The sequence below is a fragment of the Alexandromys fortis genome, unplaced genomic scaffold, assembly GCF_014885135.2.
Source record: "Alexandromys fortis isolate MF-2015 unplaced genomic scaffold, M_Fortis_MF-2015_v1.1 scaffold_14, whole genome shotgun sequence".
Taxonomy (NCBI): domain Eukaryota; kingdom Metazoa; phylum Chordata; class Mammalia; order Rodentia; family Cricetidae; genus Alexandromys; species Alexandromys fortis.
The window spans coordinates 17,360,892-17,386,340 of record NW_026067910.1 but is presented as its reverse complement, the minus strand read 5'-3'; the positions used below and the strand labels follow the sequence as shown (position 1 = coordinate 17,386,340).

At 40.2% G+C, this 25,449-nt stretch overlaps 1 protein-coding gene across 13 annotated transcripts in view; it reads right to left on the bottom strand.

Annotated features, from left to right (window-relative positions):
• L3mbtl3 (L3MBTL histone methyl-lysine binding protein 3) overlaps nt 1–25,449 on the bottom strand; it is a 108,174-nt gene that overhangs the window by 26,714 nt on the left and 56,011 nt on the right. For all 13 annotated transcript variants that reach the window (XM_050138071.1, XM_050138072.1, XM_050138060.1 and 10 more), the window contains 5 exons: nt 22,227–22,303; nt 16,311–16,396; nt 14,097–14,207; nt 6,159–6,273; nt 4,625–4,727 (listed from right to left, as the gene is read on the bottom strand). In XM_050138071.1, the coding sequence (XP_049994028.1) occupies nt 4,625–4,727; nt 6,159–6,273; nt 14,097–14,207; nt 16,311–16,396; nt 22,227–22,303 (492 nt within the window). The remainder of the gene's footprint in view (nt 1–4,624; nt 4,728–6,158; nt 6,274–14,096; nt 14,208–16,310; nt 16,397–22,226; nt 22,304–25,449) is intronic.

Here is a 25,449-nt window from a genome sequence, read left to right as displayed (position 1 = left end):
GGGGGGGAGGGGGGGGAGGGGGGGGGGGGGCGTAGGGGAAGAGACAGAAATCTTTAATTAATTAATAAAGAAATAAATAAATTTAAAAAAAAAGAATTGCCTCACCATCACAACCACTGAGTGTTCCGCTCAATGTTTCTTCTGTTGTAGTCATGGAAAGCTAAGGATTTAAAGATTTATTGTGTGTGTGTGTGTGTGTGTGTGTGTGTGTGCACATAAGAGTACAGGTGTCTACAGAATCATGTGCTCCCCAACAGATGAAGTCACAGGCAGTTGTGAACCACCCAATGCGGGTGCAATTCCAATTTGGGAACTTAAAACTGCACGTGAACTTTGAAAACTCACCAGGGTTTACTAACTCCTCTGAAAAGAGCAGATTCTCTTTGACCTTACAATTAAAAATTTTCTAGCTTTTCATTTTTTTAGAAATTAAATCTCAGTAAGGTTTGATTCATTACACTGTGTTTGCATTCCATCAGGTATGTTCATTTTCTCCCATGCTCATTCATTCTCTCTCCCCCTTTTCCTTCGTCCTCCCCCCCCCCCAGTCCATTTCCCTCCTTTCTTCTTTCACCCCTCCAATTATTCATCCAAATAAAGTCCTTTCAGGAAGGAACAGTACAAATCCTTCCCTAAAATGACTTTATTATGTTATGAATATTAGCAAATTCTTGTATACTAACCACTTGACAAGTATCTGCTCCAGGAGCTTCTCAAGATGCTGTTGGTAAATGAAAGGGAGGCCTTGTCCTCTGCTGTCCAGTGCCGTCTAAAACCCCTCTTAGTTATATTCATGTTTCAACAACAAGGCAACGCATCGGTTTAGGCACCCACATCGTTACTCTCACACACAGTACTGACAAACATACAGGACAGGATGTATCAGGGGACTGCTCTGTGCAGGGGTCTGATGGGAGGAGTAGACATCAAGGCCGTTCTGGGATGGATTGAGCACTGCTTCTGTCAGTGTCCCGTCCAGGGCACGTGCTCAACTCTTCCAACTTCTCATCATCTATGAGCGGTGCTCGACTCACAGACTTGCTGGAAGGATTAAATGTGTTCATACACATAGCCTTAGAACAGCGGCTATCAGAGAGGAGGGCAAACACATCCCATACATTATAATTACCTAACAAATGAGGTTCTTGGCCTCCATCGTGTAAGGGGAAAAAAATCAGCAAAGAGAAACAGTGATATGGGAAGCCTATTTGAGAGGACGCGACTCCATTCAGAAATAGCAGCGAGTGCTTTACTGAGCACTTCCGCTCCTGCCGCCTTAGACATGGGCCCCGCCCCTCTTCTGCACAATCACCAAGGCTAGTTGACCAAAGCACTCAGCCCTGCGAGGGACGGCTGCTAAAGGAAAACCAGTTTTCAGATGTGCACCCGCGGTTATTAATTTGCAGAGCACTCCATGAATTTCAAATATATTCTCTAGAGACGGGAGGAAATAAGCATTTTCTTGTTTAATTTCTAAAAGATCAAATTTTATATATCAAAGATGTACTTCTGAAGGCAATAAATATGTAGACTAGCCGCTTTGATGTAACTTCAGCTCTCTTAACCTCAAGTGGGTTTTTCTCATTCTCAGACCTCTGAGTCGAACAACAAAAGAATGGAGAGTCAGAATTAAGCAGGCTGCCTATAGAATTATCTCTGGAGAGGAGAACGTTCTTCACTAATTGTATTTCATAGTAAAGAAAGGCTGCAGCCTCAACCTGTGTTACCAAATGCGTACTCTGCTCCTAATGTTTCTTAGGTCAAACATAACTTGTAATCTTCAGAGACAGCCACAAGCAAATGCTAGCCAAGCACAGTCTTTTGCTTACGTGCTCCTAAAACTAACCTGACCGAAAGAGCAACTTTCTTTGTTATCTACTTAAAGAATGCATGTTTTGATTTATTCAGTTTCTCAGTAAATTAATCCAAAGAGAATTTTCTCATTATGTTTTCCTAAGCACAGCATTCTCAGCAAGGACAGAAATAATTGCCAGGGAAATGAACCTTTCAGGGAATATGGATGAAGCAGCAAGCTAACCCACAAGTGTACTGATGAGATGGAAAACAGGCTGGGCCCGCTAAGGATTAATGTCCTGCCAAGAAGACAGCGTGGAGCACTGTCAATGATACCGACTCCACAAGGAGTGGAGAAAATCTGTGCACAGGCTGGGAAAGGCGGACAGCAGAACCTGGACCATGCCATTAATTCTCATAGTTTTATTCTTCCGTCCAGAGAGACCCGGCCCACCAACCCTGCACAAGACAAAGGTCCCGACAGCCGTGCCCTGCATGCTCAAGAAAATCGCTATAGTTTTCTGGCTAAGCCTTGTCTTTTCCGTCTTAAACTATATTTCTGCCACTTTTTTAAGAACACGAGCAGTTCTTGAACATGGTTCCAATTACTCTGTTTTCGTCCCGCATTTCTGCATAAGTTACTCTCTGGATCTCCCCATGATTTACCCCTCCTGGTAACAAGCACACCACCACCTGTCGTAGCCAATCCATCAAGAAGTTCCCCAAAGGCAACCACTAAACTGGGGGAGCAGCTGGGCTGGAGGAGCCTCAGGGTAAAGGCAGTCAAAGACAAGCAGCTAGGGGTTGTGGCAAGGTTGTCACTACACAGTTCGCTGTCACAAACTTTCCTACTGGGCCCTAAGGAGCTGCCAGTGAGACTACGCACATGTTGTGGAATTCTCATCTCTAGAGCCATTAAGTATGCACAGTGCTGTATGGTGGGTTCCCTTCCGGCGCTAAAGACAGATTTTGAATAGCCAACAACACGTCAGAATTTACCCAATTTAAACGTTTCTTAGCTCGTTCCTTTCAATTTGAGGAGATTGCCTTGAGTCTAATGAACATCACGGGACTGTACAGTGGTAATGCAGATGAGTCAAAGACCCTCATTTTAGTTGGGATTTTTCTGTCTTCTACCTAAAATGACTTCGTGTGAGTGGGGAGGCTGAGTGTGGGATGAGTCACGGAGCAGGGCTGTGGGGGTGGTGAGACGGCAAAGGTCAAGGCCAGACCTTTCATCTCCCCTCACCTGTGGCTAGAGAAGACAAGTTATTACACTATGGAGCACTCCAGTGGGCACACCACAGCTCGTGGGAAAAGAAGTCCCTCTAACGGTGTGGCTCTGAAAGCCAGTTATTCCCATTAGGCAACAGAACACTCTCTAACACCAAGTAGGCGAATGCTGGATAAGGGTTACACGTTCCGACTGGAAAAAAAAAAAAAAAAAAAAAAGAACCATGGAACAAAAGACTGTCTCAATTGAGGGTGCAGTTTTGCACACTTGTGGGCTGTGTCTTGCACTTGGACTGACCTATTGGCTGAAAAGTGATCCGGCTGCCTCCGTGAGGCACAGCCAATAACTTCTAGCTGAAGTGTCTTCAGCGGAGTTTAAATTAATGCTCTATGTGGTTTGCAGCCATACGAGTGGCACTAAGGCTTTAAAAATGGGTATCTGCAAATGGAATCACTATCCTGTCCGTGCACTTTTTATTCTGGAACACAATGAATGTCAAAACAAGAAGGAAAAAAGGAAGATAAGCGACATTTGTGGATGCAGAGAGCCGCAGAAAGTTCACTGCACCCGGGTGAAAACAATACACCAATTTTGCAAGTCTTATTAACTTTTTCTTAGAGGAACTGGTAGCAACATTTCCGAATGTGTTTAATGTTACAGAGAGGGCACTTGGGGGCCATAGCATGTGTGGAGGTTAGGGGACAACTTTCGGGAGCTGTCTCTCTCCTTTTACTATATGGATTCCAGATGGAACTCGGGTTTCCAGGCTTGGTGGTACTTACCCACAGAGCCATCTCACTGACCCATCATTTCAAAATTTTAAAGGACCAGACTCATACCAGATGAATAAGAAATAATTTTCCCAATGAGTAATACAATTAGCATGTTTCCATAATGTAAACTGATAACTATTACCATTTTAATACATATTCAAATGGGTGATCCTTTTGTCCCTGAGAAGTCCCACTAAATCATAGGAATTTATTTAAGTAATATTTTTCAATGTCTATGAAGATCCCAAGTCACCTGAACATCAAGCTTCAATTGTATTTTTGGTTTCTTTTCTAGTTACTTACAGTTAAAAAAAAAATACTGGGGAAAAGTCACTTTTCCGACCATTAAATCCTTATATTTGGTCATATTGTTTTGTGATGTTCACTGCTAATCTGGTTTTTCAAACTGTAAAGTCACCCAGCCACATCAAATTCCACTAAATAATTTGAACAGTACCTGCCCTCCCCTCATTAATGGTAAATCCCAAATAACTATTTTAGAAGCCAAGGATCTGTAAAACTAGCCGAGCTAAAACAACAATAACCAACCAACCAATCAATCAAGCAAGCAAACAAAAAACCTACGAAATAACTAAAGTAAATCTATTTTAAACAGTGAATGAGTGTTCTCTCAGGAAGACTTAACTTTAGATATATCCTTTGGTTTTACAGTCTCCATGGTAACCACATTTCCTATGACTCTGAATATAAAATAAGCTCACATCTGTTTCTTATGGAAGGAAATTATCTTCTACATTCGCAAACAGGCACATTCTACCCAACACACACAAAAGCCCCCATGCAAGTAGTGGCGAACACATACCTCTGAGTTCCCAGGTACCTTGATTTTTTAAAATGGCCAACCCCCCTGCAGCCTAGAGTTGGACATCCCCCGGTTTCTGATGGCTCCATTAATTCTGCAGGGCCTGCAACAAAAATAATGAAAAGAAAAGGTAAAAAAGAAAATACAACAAGAAGTTGAGCAGAATGAGAGTAAAGCGTAGAAAAAGTACTCCATTTCTGGAACGATTGTTTCTATGTGTCCATATAGTAAAACAAGTAATTCTTGTAAAAATTTAAATGTTTTACTATCTCTATTTTAATGATATTCTCTATGGTTCATCCTGTCACAAAGTTTATGTTTCTTTATACTGAAATGGTAAATTTTGATCCAACCTTATTTTAAGATGTCAGACAACAGGGATATTTAAATGTGACTTGATAGAGATATTTGAAAGAACTGCTATCGAATAGAAAAACTGCATAAGAATATTCATTGTGGAAACTTCAAACTGGATCAGAGAATATGAAATATGAAATATAAACACTATGTTGGACCCACCCGAGCCAACTAAGTGGCCAGGGCTAGACTGCACAGGAAGTCACAAACATTAGGAGCTTGTTCTCTCGTATCCACCACTGCGGATGAACACCCTCCTAGCTATGGCTCCAACCTGTCGATTCACAGCTCTATCAAGTGGAGGATTTTCATTCTACTTCATAAAAAGTACAACCCAAAAGTGTATCTAAAACAGTTTCTTCCACTTTTGAAGCTGAATTTCACATTTTACAATGTTAATATTCTTCATGGCTATGTTCTCTATACAAACTGCGTTCCATGATTTATTTAACTAAAACTTGCTTCCAACTTTGTTACTTTAGGCATTCTTCAATTAGAAATACACACAGATATGGCTATGCACCCTCGGTCAGAATATAGCACACATAAATCTCCCGCATAGTACAGTGAATGGACATCAATTATCTTTTTATAAAACTGATTATAACATATTGTATTTCATATTTTTCTCACACAAGGTATATATTCTTTAAAACAGATATGGTGTATGTTCTTTTTCTTTTTCTATGTGTATGTGTGGTATATGCTTTTTTACCATCCTGAATTTAAATCTTTACTGAGTGAACTATGAATTGCATTTAGAATAAATTACAAAGCAGAAGGTGGCCTTTTTTTTTACATTTCCTAGATCTGCCAATGATAACATTTTCAAGGTTATAGTATCAGGTCACTATTAGGATACTGAAACTTTAATAGTCTGGCAAATTATCTTCTAAAAATTAGCACTAATTGTAAAAGGTTATGTTTACTTCTAAACAAAACTCAAAACAGCATACCTTACTTATTTAGGCAACATGATTTCTCTCTTATAATTTTGTGTGTATGTGCTCATGTGCATGTGTACGTGTGTGTTCACGTGACACACTTGTTACTGGCAATTGAAAGAGAAGTAATATATGGAGAAATAGAAAGAAATTGAGAAAGAGGAGACAAAAAAATTAAGCACATTATTTAAGAAAATGAAAACATTGGTCATGATTATCGAAGTGTGTCTTACTTAGTGGAGCCTGAAGAGGGTGTCCAGTTTTGGAACACCAGCCCACAGGGTGAATATCCGGAGAGTCTGCATCTATCCAGTAGTCATAGCAACTGCTCCAGCCATCAAAATGAACCTGGATAACAGGAGAACACAGAATCATAAGAATCCCTACTGTAAATCTTCTACCCACGGTGTGAGCCTTTTATACTTCCTTCTGATTACCAGTATATTTAATGCTCAATAAATCACTTCAATTATTTAAAATACTTCACTCCTGAAGTATTTTACTTTTATCCTGAGATAAAAGATGCTCTTGAAACTACCCACAGACTATCTAAACATCAATAACTGCTTTCCCAAAGATGCACCTGAGGCAGCCGCTCTGCAGGTTTACTACACATATCCTTAAACGCTGTTAGCAAATGAAGAATAGGAACATGAACAACATCTTCAAACAAGAAAATGAAACACTCACAAACACAGCTGAGGTGATTTAAAAATCAGGGAACAGGAAGGGAAAAGGGGAAGAGCGGAATGGAAGACCTTTGAGGTAAATATAAAGTAAGATTTTTTTAAAGTACATCGCTTGCTACAAACACATCCAACTAATAAAATATCCCCGAACCATTCCATTTTAAAAGTCTTTCTCTTTTATAAAGACTTGTGTATTTTTATTTTATATGTATGGGTGTTTTGCCTACATGGATGTCTGTGTAAGCACATGCATGTCTGAAGCCCACAGAATCCCAAAGAGGGCACTGAATCCCCAGAACTGTAGTTACAGATAGTTGTGAGCCTCCATGTGAGGGTTGGGAATTAAATCTGTGCCCTGCAGAAGAGCAGCTAGTGTTCTTAACTGCTGAGTCATCTCTCCAGCCCCCAAACAGTCTTTCTTGTAAATAACCATAGTATCTCTCAAGATACATTACAAAGTGATCACAGGTGACTTTGTTACTGGTCTCTAAAGTACAGAGTGATGGCCTTTTAGGGAATGTCACTAGTTATCAGTGCATAGCCTTTAAGTTTATATACATTACATACACACATGTAATATATAATATAAATATTATGTATATATAATATACATTATCTTTTTACAATAAAAGGATATATTGAAGTACTTCATATATTTTACTTTTCGGTCAAATTTGTCAACTAGACTCTTTGGAACTGTATAAATCTTTCAGTCTTTACAAGATAATAAATATTATGGAAGAATGCATGAGTAAACATAGCATAATCATGGCAAAAGACCAAACTAAGCCCATAAAAAAGCCAACACTGATCGATTTAATATCATAAAAATGTAGAGCTTCAGATAGTAAATGTCACCGTAAGCAAGATGAAAGTCCTCCAAACAAACTTGCTATACAAGTGACAAAGCTCTTTCTTCCTTACTAAGCCCCAATCTATCAATAAGGAAAAATGAAAACTGCAACGGAAAGATGACAAATAGGTACAAATGGCTCATCATCGACAAAATAAATTAAATTGTTGGTAAATATATGAAGAGACAATCAATCTATTTGCAACATAAAACTTACAAATGAAAAGTCCAAGACACTATTCTCCTATCAGCCTGCCCAAAAGGGTTCACATCTTGTTGAACCCGACTGCTGGAAGCAGAAGCACCAAGGGAACTCCACAGACCACCGACAGTGACATAATGTCTGCAGCACTATGTGGCAAAGGCAACGAACATTTGAAACATACTGTCTTTGACTTATCAAAACTGATACTAAAAAGTAACTCACCATTTGTAGGGAAAGTAGTATGCAGTTATTAAAAATAAATGCACATGTATGTGGGGTAGAAACTATGTAATTTCTCAAGACTATGAGTCAGTTTTCCTAGAATCAAGGTCCTAAAGACTGCCTCCTCTGGAAGAAGTCATGGATGGATACCACACTATGTGGGACAGAGCTCACAGAGATAAATTGGTAGCTAGTAAACGGACAGACAGAAGGAACCGGGCCAAGAATCAGAAAGAAAGTCATTTATTATTCACATGCAAAAAATATGAAGCACCATTTAAGGTTTGTTAGCTTTGAATGTTTCCTTTCCTTTAATCAAAAATATTGTCAAAACAACAATGAGAATGATATTCATAACTTTCTGAAGATAGACAGTATGGCATCAAGGCTGCCACAGAATGAGCAACGATAATTTACGTTAAATTTCATTTTAAACCTTCCGGTTTTCAACTAACCATAATAAGGTATTTTTGTTTTACTTCAGACATGAAGCTTTGATGCTTGTGATGGTACGATTCCCAATTCTCTTTCTTTTACACTAGACTTCATGTTCATACAGCTCATGCTGCTTCTACTGCATATAAACAACCAACTGCTATAAGAGCATCCTCACAAAGTAAATGGCTCTCTGGAAGAACACCATAATTACTTGTGAACACTGAGGAGAAGAGGAAGGGGATGTGTATCTGAGCTCATCTTTCTGCTGTAATAGCAGCATGAACGTTACAGGGGTAATCAATACTTTCTTCTTAGATTCAGGGCCTGGTCCCCAGGAGCAAACTCATGCCTACTACTGCAAATGTGATTAAGAGCTGGTGGCCCCAGGGGTGGCCTTCATTACTACCATTTTGCTAAATGGACATATGGCCAAACTGCTTATAAATACTCATTTTTATAGCCATAGGTTAGTTAGTGCTGCTCTCAGTAGTCATCAGAGAATCTTCTCCTTGTGACAGACAGTGGTTAATATAAAGATGCATAACTGAGTAAGATGTGAAGAGTAAAGGAAGGTCAAGTGGAACCCAAATCAGCCATTTCTAGAACCCTCTCCAAGGCTCAGGGAATACTGAGGAATATGGAGTAGAAAGAGTAGAAAAGCTGGAATCCTATCAGTCCCTGAGGATCTACTAACATGTTGCTGGGGGAAGGGGTGTCACGCTCATCAGTGACATGGCCACTGATAGGTTGCCCACGTTCAAGTAACTAGCGTCCTACCCATGTTTATGCAGGAAACTATTGAAACCCAGGGGTCACATACCATAACAGACAAGACAATAGAAGGAAGGCCTCGTGAGAAGGATTCAGAAGTGGGATGATAAAGGCTACTAGAGGGGTAAAAAGACAAATATTGATCATATACATAAATGAGACTGTCAAAGATGAAAAACTAAATTCACAAAAAGGAATAATAAGGTGCAAGATCAGCATGCAGCATGAAAAAATTACGTAACAAAAGAGAAATGAGAACATCTATAATGCTGTCCCACTACAGACCTGGTCATACATGTGGCGATGGAATGAAATGGTCCCTGGAGCCTCACGTATTTGAATGCTTTGTCCCTCCCTAGTGGGTGGAATTGTGGCCTTGTTGAAGAGATATGTTACTGGGGATGGGCTTCTCGCTCTCTAACGCCCCCCCTCTCTCTCTCTCTCTCTCTCTCTCTCTCTCTCTCTCTCTCTCTCTCTCTCTCTCTCTCTCTCCCCCTACTGCTCAAGCACCAGGCCTGCCTGCTGCTATGCTCCTCTCCGTGGTAGTTGTGGATTAACTCTGAAACTGTAAGCAAGCCCCCAGTTAAGTGTTTTCTTTTATAAGTTAGTTGCCTTGTGTCTCTTCACAATAGAAAAGTAACTAAGCCAATACACTAAAAAGAAATCAATAATAATGTTGAATTTTTATAATTAAATTTCTAAAAAAAATAGATGCTAGTAAATTTTTAAAGAAAATAGATGAAAATACAGAACCAACAATTTTATTACTAAATCATCAGTTTCGGGGGAAAGATACACTTTTCACCTAGAAGTATAATTTGGAATCTTTATAAAAAGCATCTCCTATGTTACAGATAACTTTAATATTAAAACACTTAATAGTTTTATACATACAATATTTTTTAAAGGCTGGATTTGGTTAGATCTTTTGTGAATCTGAAAGGCAACTCAGGAAAGCACATGTTAGCTATAGATGCTTGCCTCTTCTGTCCTGTGATATTAAAACCGTGTTTGAAGAACAAAAACAAGTGAAGGACGTGCTTGTCCGCCCATCAGAACAAGTGACTGAAACACAGAGCCTAAAAGAGGACTCGGGACCAGAAGATGGACTCGTCCTGGAATCTAGGGAGCTGTAAGTGGGTGAGAAAGCCCTCTTCTTCCCCAAGGTGGTCAGCAAACAGGAAGGCTCTCCCACACACGTGCCAGGTGAGCCTCTTTTCAGTAACCCTTCAAACGTTCTTGAGGAATCAGAGAAAAATCTTCAACTCTAGGATATGACTTCCTAGGTTCTGCCTTCCCCAGAGGAAGGACCTGGATGCTGATGAAAGGGATGCACCCAGGTGGGAAGGCTGGTATCCTAATTTCCTATACTAGAGTAAAAACCGACCAGTCACAAAGCATTCCCTCCTTACCCAAGATTGTGCCTAAGATCAACTACGGTGTAAAATACCAAAGGGAAAATTTCATATTGCAATTTGACCAGTTTCATACAACATTTTATAGTATATTGCCATGATTGTGCTATTACTGTTGTTACTCTCTCTATATTTAGTACATAAATGATATTTTATAGTATGTATGCATGCATGTATGTATGTATAGGTAAACCTATGGTATATAGGGGATTTTACATGTGGTTGCAGGCATACATTAGAGATATATTGAACGATATCCCCTATAGACAAGAAAATAATATAAGCCTATTTAAAAAAATATCTCATGTATGCTACCTTTCTCTTAATATGAACATATACTTAGAATTATCTGATATGTGAGAACCAATATGAAAACAAAGACCATGCTAGTTAGTAAGAAAATTTGGGTTGGGGGGGGCTGGAACAATGGTTCAAGGGTTAAGAGAATCTGTTGCTCACTGGCACAATCACCCATCAACTCCAGTTCTATGGGCCTGATTCCCTCTTCTGGCAGTCAAAAGCAGACAGGCACACATGCACACACAAACACACATAGACACACATATACATAATAAATAAATAAACAAACATAATATTTAAGAAGAATTTAAGAGAGTAATCAAGGAAGAGAAGAAAAACTATCAGCAGTGTCCTCAGACAGAAGCAATATTGCATCAGGAAATAAAAAGGTGCTTTTTAAACAAAGCAGGAACCATTTTTTAAAAATTCTTGAAAAGCACACAAAAAAATCACAATTGTAATTAAAAATGTAATAACAAAGTTTGAAAAAGAGATGAAGGCATTTCTAAGCAAACAATTTTGAAACATCAGCAACACATAAGAAAACAAGAGCATCAACCTAACAGCCAATATCAGAGTACCAACTTCCGGAAGGAGAGCAGAGACAAGGACTCCATCAAAGCAAAAATAGGATACAGAGACTACAGAACAGAAAGCTTCACAGTGGGAAGGCATGGGGACCCAGTTTGACAAAGAGAAGGATGCCCTCACATCCGGTGGTTGGAGACCACCGGAGACAGCCAGTCATCCCCATGTGCTGTAGAAATAAGCCCATGGCCCAAAGAGTGGCCTTAGGTATCCAAAAACTCTAGGAGTGAGGTGCAGCGAACAGTGAAACACTGAGGGTCAAAGCTCCCTCCCTAGAACATGTCACCTAGCCGCACTAACAATCAAACACAAAGCCAGCAGATGGACATTTTCTCAAATACAAGGAGCAAAGAGGTGTTTATCTAATACCCTTTCTTAGGAAAACACAAAAAGACATGTTTCAGCTGGACAAAAGTACACCTAGCAAAACAAGGCATTTCATTATACTTTGTAATTTTCAGGAAAATGAAATACAGTCTAGTGCGTCAGTGAAAAGGAGTCTCAGGATGCGGGCTGTGCGCCCGGCTGAGAGTACCCACTCTGCTGTAGCCGGTGGCTGAAGAGTTGTGGGAAAAACAGTTCAAAGGAAAGAGAGAGACAGCTGCTGAAAAGCATACTCGCGCCTCTGATTCAAGACATCAAACTACTGTAGCTTCTAAAAAACATCTAGTAAGAAGCTAGAAATGGTTAAAGAGCGAGCTACAAAAAAATCATTGACTACAGGAAAACCAAAAAAAAAAAAAAAAAGTAATTTAAAAAGACTTGACTTAGAAACGAACAACGCTAGTATATTCATAATAACAACACGGGAAGGAGAAAACAAAACACAGCAAGATCTAAGTCACAAGGTCCATTAACAGAAAAAAGTAAAGCAACTTAAAATTGAACTGAGAAGCTGGTGTAGTGGCTGGCACACGCCTTTAATCTCAGCACTCAGAAGGCAAGGCCAGGATGGTCGACATAGTGAGTTCCAGGAAAGCCGGGGCTACATAGTGACGCCCTGTTCTCAAAAATAACAGCAATGAAAGCTGAACTGAGTAAAACAGTGCATAGAAAATATTCTAAAAACTGGAGAAGAACTGTCACTGATAGCTGAGGTAGATAGATGTGACATTACTTCATGTCCTGTCCCCTAAACAGAAGACGAGAGCAGACAAGCATTCTGGTCCTTGCCTTCAACAACACCCAGCAGGAACAACCTCCTCACCACTAGAGATGCTCAAGGTGTTAAACAGTAGATACTGTGTAACGTTAAAAGTTGATCTTATTTAAAATCTAGTTCTAAAGCACCAATTTTGTTATGATTTGCACACCACAATCAACTCTAAGGAAGAAAAAAGTACACAAGAATGTCAGATGGTGGTGGCACACCTTTAATCCTTTAACCCTGTACCTGGGAGGCAGAGGCAGGTGAAACACAGAGTTCAAGGCCAGCCTGCTCCAGGACAATTAGGGCTACAAAACCCTGACTTGAAAAACAAAACAAGACAAAACAAAACAAAGAAAGAAAGGGGGAAAAAGAAAAAGAAAAAAAGTACACTAGAAAAGGTTAACATAGGCTTACAGTTTTTATATGATTTTCCAAAATTTATGATTACATTGCATTTTTGCCTCTGTGGCAGACTCTGGCTATTTTGCTTCTGCCTCTCTATTGCTGGAATCACAGATATGTGTTACAAACCCGACTGAACTGATTGGCTCTTAAACATACTGAGTTAAACATTAACGTTACTATTATACAGAGATAACAGTTTGTTTAACTTTTCATCTTATAAAGTTACACTTTACTATCTTATAAATTATCTCATTAGAAACAGCTAATGATTTATTATTATTTCGAGAAATGAACTTGTAGTTATGATTCCTGCTGCCTGGAACGAAGAGTTCTTTCCCTTCTAGTACTGAATAAAGTGCTTCATCAAATCTGCCTGAGCTCTGGCCTCATCGATAGAGTGCTAATGGCTCCCGGTGCCTACACGGAAAGCAACTACAAATGTCCATCAGCATGAGTGTACCGAGAAACTCATCACCACATGCTGATAATGGCTTGCGGCTTTTAGAGACATTATTATTCCTAACAGAAAAGTTACCTGATCCTAGGAAGAAAGTAGGGTAAGCACGATTCTGGCTAAAGAGAAACACAAGTGGTAAGACCAGAAGCCTATGAAGCCTTTGGGGGTTGCATCTGAAGCCTATACATCTGAACCACATAGGATGGAACTAGCAATATCTTCTAAACCCTGGCTTTCTTATAGAGAGGTACTGGAAGTCTATTAGTCCAATTCCAGTAAAACTCTGATTTTATTTATAAACTTATTTATCTTTACTTACATTTTATAAACTATATCTAGTGGGGTCAACAAAAATTTAACCTCTTAAAAAAAGGCATGATGCCCTTATTTTCTTTTTCTTCTGAAGAGAGCATTACCTCAATATCTATTTTCTCCAAACACACATTCAAAATGTGAAACTGTTATTTAAAATTGAAGAGAAAATACCTTGGAGCAATTAAAGGAAACACTTGGATGGATGCAAACCTGAGCTAATTCTGTGGTTTTAGTAATTTTTTTTTTTTTTGGTCCTGTGGAGCTGGGGTAAATTCACTGTCCAGTAGTCAGTCTAGTACTGTTTTATCCTTTAAGATACAGAGTAACAAAGGTCCAAATCAAGGCAGGATCAAGAACACTTACCTTGATCCGGTGATCGTCTGTATCTGCTACAGTTGCTACTCTGATAAACAACGGATTTCTTTTGTCTACAGCTTCAAGCTTCATTTTTTTCTGGAATCCATGTGGCGGTTTCTGCCATAACAGAAAAATATGTCGTGAGGGAGAGCAGGATGATGGTCAGCACCAGTAAGCAAGCAACAGTTGAACTGTGTAGGTTACCGGTTTTTAGACTAGCATCGAGTGACACTAGGTGGTCCAAACACACAGGTCAACACGCTTGTATAGGGACAGCCTGACTGCCCAGCTAGGGAAAGACAGAGAGGCAGAGGTGCCAAAGCTATTTGATCAGTCACTGGGAAGATTAGACATTTCCTAACAGGTTGAGGTGTAATGATTAAAGTCAATAGGCATGATTTTTTTTGAGACAGGGTTTCTCTGTGTAACAGCCCTAGCTGTCCTGGAACTAGTTCTTATAAACCAGGCTGGCCTTAAACTCACAGAGATCCGCCTACCTCTGCTTCCCTAGTGCTGGGATATTAAAGGTGTGTGCCACCACTGCCTGAATTTTTTTTCTTTTTGAGGTGAATAAAAGCTCATAATTTTATTGTCTTCATAACAAAATTGGTTTAGAGCTGGATCACTTGGCCCTTTCTCTTGTTATTGTCTCCCAGTTCAAAATGCATGCATCTCTTACTAGCCAGCATCCTCTTAGATCTGAAGCTGGGCTCGTCACACTCCAGTCTCAGCAGGGCCTTCTTTGTATCTTAGCCTTTTCACAGAGAACAGCCTGCCCACCTTAGCCACTGTTTCCTGCCATAAAGCCGCTTTTCCTGGGCATACAAAGAGCTCTTGCCCTTCTTGTCATGTGTCTCTTTTTGGCGTTGGGCTTGTCATCTCTTACAGAACATCCAGCAGGTCTTAGGAACCTTACCATGATTGCAGGAGCAATACTGACACAGAAAGGGATTTTTTTTTTTTTTTTTAAAGAGGGAAAAGAAAATCAAAGTGTCTGGGAAACATCTGGAAGTAGTGGTCATGCGGAGAGGGGACAATTTAAAACAAATCATCAATCCAGCTGAACAAGATGGAAAAGCTCTTCTTAGGAAAGAAAGATTAAACACTCAGAAGAAATGGTTACATCTCTGAGAAAGCCGCAGGCAGAGGAGAACAAGGTGAATATGATTTTAATAAACTATATAAAATAACATGAAGGACAGAACAATCCCTGCAAGGATTCTTGACAGCCATGCTGCAGAAACCTTAGTTTATACAACAGCAGACTTGTAGCCTGATCCTGCTGCCCGTGTCCAGGCTAAAAGCCTGTACGTGGGAAGGGTAGAGAACAGGGAGATGAAGTACGGCATCCCTCAATCTTACTCAAAACTCTGAACATCTGTCGGGGGGGAATCATAAAAATCCTTTCACAAGTTCTCTCTCCACTTACTATGGTTTCTCTTTAAAATGCATGATGTCCTTTCACCTTAAGCTGTACTAAGTTTACCATTAAAAACTCTAGCAGTTTTTGTACTAAATATCATCTAAAGCAGAAAATTGTCTGCAGAACATAGAGTCATGTTTGAAAGAACAGTATTTTATTTTGAAACAGAATCTTTGTACATAGCCTGGACTGGCCTTGATGTATAGCAATCATTCGCCTCTCAAATGTTAGGATGACACACAAGTGTCCAGGGTCCAACTCTTACAAAATTATTTAACATAATTATTTTCCTCCATAAATTCATGAGAAAAAAATATAAAGTATAAAGTAATATACTTGAGGAGCTAGGGGCTATTTCAGTTGGTAAACTGTTTGCTTTGCACGCTGTCTTCCAAGAACCCACATTTACAAAGCGGGCATGGTGGTTCACCTACCATCCCAGCTGGAAAGGTGGAGGCAAGCAGATCTCTGCGGCTCACACTAGTCAACCCAACCCACTTGGCAAGTTTCAAGTCAGTGAGACACCTTGTCTCAAAAACCAAGAAGGACAGACTCTGAGGAACAACATTCAAGGTTCTTCTGCACCCACCCCATCCCTCCTCCCCCAACACATGTGCGTCCACATATATAGAAATCACAGGAACAGTTCGGACTTTCAAAACAAACACTTTGAAAGCATCTCCTTTAACCTCCTGCTTCTTCTCATTGCCACGCCTGCTGGCCAGTTTCTTAAATGTCTGCGAATCAACAGCATCATCGAAGCACACAAATCAAGAGTACAAAGCAAATTCACTCACCACTTTGAAAGCTCTTGCAGGAGCAGGTAAAGAATTGGTTTCTTCTAAATACTTATCCCAAGAAAAGTGTTTCACGTGCGAGTAGCCTAGGAAATGAAGAGAAACATGAATCCTGTGAGGGTGTCGTGAAATGAGAGTGAGAATAACAAGGTGTCCCATAAAAATCATGATCCATCAGTGTGCTAGCCCAGGAAAGAATTGCTCAGATCCACAGGGAAGCCATTCTCTTCCAGAACTGTCTCTCACAGTGATGAGTTTTATTCCAATTTTCAGTTTTTAGATGAGATTACACAAAATATCTTTATTAAAATAGTGAACTAATACATAGGATTTACAAGTGTTATTTATGAAATATTTCAGATAGCTCCTCCTTTATTAGACTAAATAAAGAAACATGCCTATATCACAGAATATTTTTTTAAAGTGTGTGTAAAAATAACCCCCCTGCCTCTCCCTGCTGCCTTCTGTTTCCTATATAGCCCCAGATCCATCAGGCAGGCACAACAGTGGCCTATTAGGGTGCAAAACTTAACACATGAAGGGGACTTACAAAATCTGCAAATAGATTAGTTATAATGGAAGCCACGTTTCTGCCCAACTGAGAAACAGGTATAAACAGGGATAGAAGAAAAGTAAAATGAAGCCAATAGTTTGAGACTTGGACGGTATCAATGAGAAGGTTTTTTTTTTTTTTTTTTTTTTTTTTTTTTTAGCATACACTAGTGCCGAAATAGAAAAGAACACGAAGTCCTGCATATGCCCATTTCTACAGCCACTGAGATACCCGAGTGGAGCATCATCTGACCAGCCGTGGGTAAACAGCAGCCAGATCAAGGCTTCTATATAGCACTCTCCACTTATAAAAAAAAAAAATCCCTGGAAAGAATGGCTGTAGGGCTGGATCAAGATGAGTGAGTGTACGAGAGATACTCCTAGCTGTTCCAGACAGCAGTTTGCAGAAACTGAGACAAGTGTGTGGAAAAGGAGGTGGAAGCCCGCTGAAAGGAGCTCTTGCTGGGTACATCTTTAAAACATCCACATGAAAATCAACACTGAACTCTTGGTTAAAGTTAGTGTTCTACAGTTCCATTAAATGAATTAGCTGGAGGAATAAGTGGGAAATGAAAAAGCTAATGTTTGCAGAAGAACATCAATTAATTCTATACAAAAATAGATGGAGTAAGAAAAATTACCATTACCCATTAACATTTGTCAACTTAGAATAGTAATTAGTTTCAAATAGAAATATTAACAGATGGTATAACTACTGAAAGACAGATGAGATAGGAGGTAATTACAAGATCTCAAAGAACACTAGAAAAAAGTACTGGGAGAAGAGACTAGCAAATACCTCCTTGAATAATTCATGGTAAAAAGACAGACTGAAATGCTGTGCCCTTGAGAGAATTACGATAAAAACACTGATATTCGGGGGGGGGGGGAGCACAACTTGGAGATGGGCATAAGGGTGCTTTCCTTAGTCACAGCACTCAAGAGGCAGAGGCAGGGGGATCTCTGTGACTTTGAGACCAACATGGTTTACATCGTGAACTCCAGGCCAGCAAGGCTACTTGGCAACATCATCTCAAAAACAAAACAAACAAATGTACAACTTGGATCCAGTCATAAGGAAATGTCAATCATACTCAAACGATTAGTCTGCAAGTCTCACGCATACAAAGGCTTTAACTGTCAAGGAGACTCTGACTGGGGAACTGGAAGAATCTGTAGCTGACTGCAGTGCAGGATGTGTTTGCATAAATGGCATTGTGGGGACAGCTGTCCAGCAGGAGTGAATCTCCCAAGTCAAAGTACAGATGAGTTTGGAAGTAGTCATTTGAAGGATGTTTCAAAGTAATTAAAAAGAAAATATGCAAGTCTATATACACACATGCATTTTACAGAATATTTAGTGACCTTACCTAGTACGTTTTAACTTCAATCAGAGCATTCTCTAAAATGACAGGATAAACAGAGAAAGCTAGCAAACCTTTAAATTGTGAAGGGTGAAAACTATGGATGTCTCCATTTCATTTTGAACTTAAAACCAAACATGGATTAGGATATAATTTAGAAAACTAAAAATAAAAGTGGTTGTATGCAATTAACACACACACACAATTATATCAAAATTTTTTGTATATCTTATCAAATCACAATGGAATAAAACTAACAACCAACAGCAAGAGAAATCACAGAATCCATACATACTTGGAAACTGAACAATATATTCTTGAATGAACAGTGGGGTTATTGAAGAAATGAGGGAAGAAATTTAAAAGTTCTTAAAATGAACATGAAGCACAGTTTACTAAAACTGTTGAACACAGCTAAGGCAGCTCTAAGAGGGAAGTTTACAACTGTGAGAACTTACATTAAAAATGAAAACAAAAAACCCAGAGTGCTGGAGAGATAGCTCAACAATTGAGCACACTGGCTGTCCTTCCAGAACCCTGGGTTCAATTTCCAGCAACCACACGGTGGCTCACAACTATCTGTAATGGGATCTGACTCCCTCTTCTGGCATGCAGGTGTACATGCAGACAGAACTCTCATGCATAACAAAATAAACAAACAAATAAATATTTAAAAAAAAAAGCAGTGGATCTCTGTGAGTTCAAGGCCAGCCTGGTCTACAAGAGCTACTTCCAGGACAGGCTCCAACACCAAAAATCCAATCCCCGCCCAAAAAAAATATCAGAAACATAGAAACATTCCAAATAAATTACCCAATAGACCATAAGTTCTTAGAAAGAGACAAAGCAAACCCCACTGTGGTAAATGAGAAGATATAATAAAGATCCCAGCAGAAATTAATAAAATGGAAACTGAGGAACAACATATTCAGTCATGCGAGCAAAGAGTTGGTTATCTGAAAAAATAAACCTGATTGAAAAAAATTTTTTAGCAGAATTAACCAGAAGACGCACAATAAAAAAATTAGAAATGAAAACAGAGGTAAAAACAGACTACAAATAAATCCTTAGAAGTATTACAATAGAACTCTAGGGAAAAAAAAATCCAAGATATGGACAAGTCACCCAAAGGAAAGGAAAGGCTGAGAATGACCAAAAAGACGCACTCCAAGTCACAGGACTGAAGCAGAGACACAGCATCTCCCAGCAAAGGGAGCCCAGACCAGACAACTTGCTAATGTTTTCTAAATCTTTCAGAAAGAACTCAAACCAGCACTTCTCAAACTGTTGATCCACTACCATACTCACTTCATGAAGTCAACACACTTGATACTCAAACCTGGTAAAGCCACACGACACAAAGAAAAACCACAAACCAGTTCTCCTGGTGAACGGAGACATAAAAGTTCTCAAAACAAAAGAGAATGAAACTAGTTCCTTGTCTTTCACTCTGCATAAAAACGAACAGCCTCAGATAAGACCTTTAAAAACCTTAATGTCAAAATGAGCAACATCGATAAAGCAAATTAACAGATAGTGGCGAGAATAAGACGCCCTTACACACCGCTGGTGGGAACACACACTGGCGCAGCCATCTTGGACGTCAGTGTGGCGGTCCCTCTGCAGTCTAGGAACAGGACTACGATGAGGCCAAGTCACACTTACTCCATGGTCAACTCTATCCTTTTAAAAACTGGACAAAGTCCAAGTCTGGATACCACCGAGACACAAGCATTGTATCTAGAGCTAAACTAACCATATTAGCCGAGATACAGAACCAGTCTACAGGCCCATCATCAGATGCATAAAGAAATGTGGCATGGATGCACAGTGGAATCTCTGCTAAGGAGGAATAAAATTATGACAGTCTTAGGAATCTGGGTGGAAAGAGAGACCACTACGTGAGTAAAATAAGCCAGACTCAGGCATGTATCACATATTTTTTTCATATGCAGTGCCTTGATTTCAATTTATAAATGCGCATTTGTGTATGTATATTTATATATTCATAATTATTTTTAAAAGGCAAAGATTTTAATTTCAAAGAAGGAACAATACAGACAGGCATATGCACAGAATGTGAGCACAGTGTAGCCAGGAGAACTGGTCAGGAGATGGACAGGCTGTGCATGAGACAGCAATGGTGATAGAAGAGTTGTCCAAGGCAACTGAGTGCGTAGACGCTTCTTTTCAGACAAGAGGTGAGACTGAGCCCTTACAGGCAAAGGAACCAGAGAGAGAGAGAGAGAGCACATCCCTGGAGAACTAGGCTCACATTTGACTGGGATTCCTCATTGTTAGTCTTGCTCTTACATTTTGTAGAATTTATGTAATACTGAATGTATCGTTTTCATCATCTTTGGTGTACATTCTCCTGTGCCTTTAAAAACATACTATATCATATTTGGACATCTTCACATGCAACTCTGAACTTTTAAAAGCTTGTCAAAAAAAACTTATTTTCTTCCATTCTGTGACAAAAGTGTATGAAAGGTGATGGATGACTTGGCTTGGGCCTCACAGATGAAGTTAACGCAATACCACACTCATCCCTTCCCAGGGACAGCATCGGGAACCTGTTAGTCACTGGTTCACTATTTACCGGACGCTGATGATGACGGAAGTAGTGGTGTACATGACAGAACTGATATTAAACTGGGAAATAACAGAACTCCTCACAGCAGGTTAGGCGGTGGTGCTGCAGAGAACCAACTCTGCGATCACCAGCCTACAACGCGGCGGCACAGGTTTGAGCCATACAACTATTAATATTCCATTTTAACTCTATGCTGCTTCTGCCTCTCTCGTCTTCAAACCGGCCGTGAAAATGAGTCATTTCTCCCCTTTCTTCCCTTCCACCTACAAACATCTTTGAAAGTAGAAAGGATTAGGTTTGCAGGTGATAAGAATGGTGGGTTCCCTTGTAAGAAGTAATCAAGGCAGTCTGAGTGTGGCCCTGGAATAAGGAACTGGGGGTGAATCTTACACAGATGGCTGTTTGAGTGGAATGGAACTGTATCAAGAAGCTGATCTTATACGCTTCAGGCTCCATCCACAGACTAGCTGCCCAGAAACCCAGGTCTCATTTTCTCTCTCTGTGATCAAGGTGGTCTGCTTTTCTCTACTATCCACTGAGCACCAGCCCCTGAGCAGTAGGGGTTCATGTCAGCTGATGATCCTGCCTTTTCCCACCTGTAGGGACCATGACACTTTCAACAGAGACATTCAAATAGTTCTTATAAGCGGATGCTGATGAATCTGTTCTTGGGCACATAAAACCGCAAGGACACTGTTTACCAGCAGTTACATTGTTTCTTGTCAAAGAGAAAGCAAGTACAATAAGAAGACTCCACAGCTTCTGACAGACAGCTGAAGCACTTCCTCCCCCCAAAGCTTCAGGGAACAGAGATACCAGCTAGCACAAGCTACAAAAACCTATGTTGTAACCAGAAACCACAGCAACCTAAACAAACAAACAAACAAACAAAAAAAGGGTGTACACTCTAGTCGAAAAGCATAAAGTCACAGGCTCTCACTTCAACAGGACACCTGTGAGAAGTGAACCCAACAATGCGGGCCGTGCTCCGCCTTCAGCACCAAATCCACTTTGTTTATCTGCCCAAGTTTAGCGCCTGCGCTCTAATATAAATGAAGTCCAAAAATGAATCGCAAGTTGAAAACAGAACGACATCTTTACAAACTTTGTCAAGGAAGAAGATAAGCTAAGGTTGGGATGTAAACGATGCCAGTGTTGAATACAGCTGAGGAGTTTCCACCTGATGTCGGCTGCAGGACTTTGTAAAGGAAAACTGCAAACACTCACACTTATGTGTTTACTTATTTCCTACAGCTGCTTTTGCGCTACAACTGAGCTGAGCAATTGTGACAGGGACTCCAGGGCACACCAAATTCAAAGTATCTATTTTCTGGCACTTTAGAGAAAAATGTGGGCAGCTCGGCAAGTACATGGAAAACATAAAGACACATTATAAATCCAAACCTGGTGGGGTAATGAGGGTTCTTCTGTGTTCTTTACACCAACCAACGGGATGAATGTGTGGACTGGACGATTCACACCTGCAAGTTATAAAAATAAAAAGCTGTAGTTACTAGAGAGACAGGCAAACACTGTCAGAAAATTTTAAGAGGAAAATTAATTAGCAGTTATGAACACATTCAAGAGTTCTATCTATTATAATCTATTCAACTTGATAAAATGCTAAAGAAGCTTTTATTCTTCATATAAATACATGTATGAAGTTTTCACACATATAGTATGCATTTTTGCTAGGTAAATTATCATATTTGACACCACAGTTTTATTTCCCATGGAAAAAAGAAACGCTAAAGTCAAAAACCTCAAATGCAGAAAAAGTACAAAGGAGAGCATTATTCGAAAGCATCATGGGAGAAAACTATGTAAAAGCAAAGCTAAAAGTAATTTAGCATCTCTAAAGCTCAAGGGCAAGATCACTATCAAAACCAGCAGGCTAGAGTACCCACAAAAATCAGGGGCCCTGGGTAGGGAAGTGTTCAAGGAGGATAGAACACAGGTGGCGTGCAGGGGAAGGGGTAAAGGAGCAAGGAGGATCAAATGCGGTGAGGGTGGGGGCCGGGCGAGGCGGCAATGGAATGGGGAAGGTTAACTAGCACTAAAAATTTTAGAGCTCCATGTGGGAGCCTACTGCTGCAGAGGTTTTTGAATAATTAAAATATAAAACATAGTATAAATGGGTTTAACCCATAATGGGAGTGTGGGATGCTTCTTCTAGATCCCATAGACTAGCAAAAGGCCCAGTGCAAATAAACAAATATGTAAATAGTAACAGTATGGCATTTCTGTTACCCTTTAGAATGCAGATACCAGAGACTAAAATGAGGCGTTCTCTTCCCTTTGCTGCTTTCTTCTGCCCATCATCTTCGCTATAACTAAGCGTGTGTTTCCCAGAGCCCTCTCATCAGCTCACAGCATTGGTGCTTTTCATTCCTTGTCCTCACCACACTTGTTCTGTCAAGTCCTTACCTCCCCATTGCAAAGTCCTTCACCCGTGTATCTGCTCACTTATTCTTTTAAATATCAAGTGAAGACAGCATGTCAAAAACTGATGTGCCAGGCACTGGGCAGATCCTGAGGAAATGCCCTTGTAGAAAGGAACTTTAGAAATAAAAGATAACCGTCCACTGTCTCTGCAGGGGAATTCGAGCCCAGGACCCCTGAAGATAACAACTGAGGTGCTCAAGAACCTTCTATAAAATGGTGTGACATTTGTATCCACTGTATGTGCATCCTCCTGCCTACTTTAAGCCACCTCAGGGTTACTTAAAATAGCTAGTACGATGTAAATACTACAGAATTGTTACGGGAGAATAAATGACTTTAGGCTTGTACATGTTCAGTACTGTTGCGGCCATCACAGGCCTAATTAAATTTATGAGCTACGGTTGGCACACAGAAAAGCAGATATAAGGAATAGGTTAAGAGCGCAAAGGCGCTCCTGTTTCTAGCCTACCCTCTCGTGAGGCAGTACCTGAGCCAACACTTGAAAGATGCGATGAAAGAGAGAAGTGAGCCACTCGAACATAGAAAAGAACCCATTCTGGGTAGAGACAAGTCCAAAGGTTCTGATGAGGAGACCCTAGGAGTGCTGGAGCATGGAGAGGAAAGAACGGATGAAAGGAAGCAGATAGATACAAAATGCCAGAACGGAAGCCCATTTAGCATGCAACAAAGTGAAGGCTTTTAATCAAGAGTAAAGTCGAACATTGTGGCGGGTGTTAAGTAGCTTAGTCTGATTTACGTCTTAAAGTGATTATTTTAACTATTAGGCAAACAGTAATCCATACTGGAAGCAAGAGTCAGTTAGAAGTTGATCCAGATTGAACACAGAAGCCTGGACCAGAGTGGAGGTAGTAAAACCAGTGAGCAATCAGGTTCATGTGAACAATGTAAGCAATAGAACTAAGAGCATTTGTCGGGACATTTAATATAGGAGGTGAGCGGAATGAAGAAGTCAGGACACTCACTCCAAGGTTCTGGACATAGGCAACAAGAACATAGCTGCCATTTCCTGGGCTGGGAAATACTGCTAGCGGCGGCTCTGACATTTCAAGCGGAGGATGAAAGCTCCTGCTATCGGCTTGCTTAGCAAATACCCGTTAGACAAACGAGAAAGAATGTCAAATAAACCATGTCTAGTGTTCACACACAAAGAAGATCAGGGCCAAAGTGTCCATTTTGGAGTTATCAGCATTTGGGATGATATTTAATCCACAAGCAGACTTGAGACAATCCAGAGAGAGAAGGGGACAAAGTCTATGTCAGATGACTAGCAAGTGAAGTAAGTTACAGAAGAAATCAGTTGGGTGTGATGGTGTCACAGATCAAAGGAGAAGCAAGGGCTTGTTGTAGGACCTGTCAACAGTGTAGGACCCAGCCCTGACAAGCTCACTAGGGGCTTGAGTCTCAGTAGTTTACCCTAAGGCAATACCTGGTTCCAAGAAAGACCACAAACTGAGACCACCCAGGCCCCACCCAGGTACAGACCCTCCAAAGAAAATTCCTAAAGTTCCAACCACTGTAGATAGGATCACCTGTCAGCACACACCCTCTGCTTTTCACCAGGATACCCTTAGACAAATGTCAGCCAATCAGCAGTCCTGAACATCAGAAATTTCTCACCCCCACCTTTGCTACTGTGAAAACCCAACAACCCCAGTGGAGTTCTGGGCTCTCCCAGCAATCACTCCAATACATTAGACTCACAGAGAGTCCAGGTTTGCAAACTTGTAGAAGAATAAAAGCTCTTTTCTTTTACACACAGGACTTGGTCTCCTAATTGGTTTTGGGAGGGAACTACATCAGTGACAAGAGTAAAATTCAAAGCTGGAACAAAACGGCATTCAGAGAGAATGGAAGGAGAGACGATGAAGACAGTGACACCGAAAGCATGTGTAAGAACTTCGGTTATAAATGAGGGCAGCGAGTTGGGTGGCACACACCTTTAATCCCATCACTCAGGATGCAGAGTCAGGCAGATCTCCACGAGTTCGAGGCCAGCCTGATCTACAAGAGCTAGTTCCAGGACAGGCTCCAAAGCTACAGAAAAATCCTATCTCGAAAAAAAAACCAAAAATAAATAAATAAATAAATAAATGGAGGAAGTGAAAAAGCAAAAGTGAAGATTTGTTTTAATGCTTAAGTTGGAAAATTGAAAGACATGGGA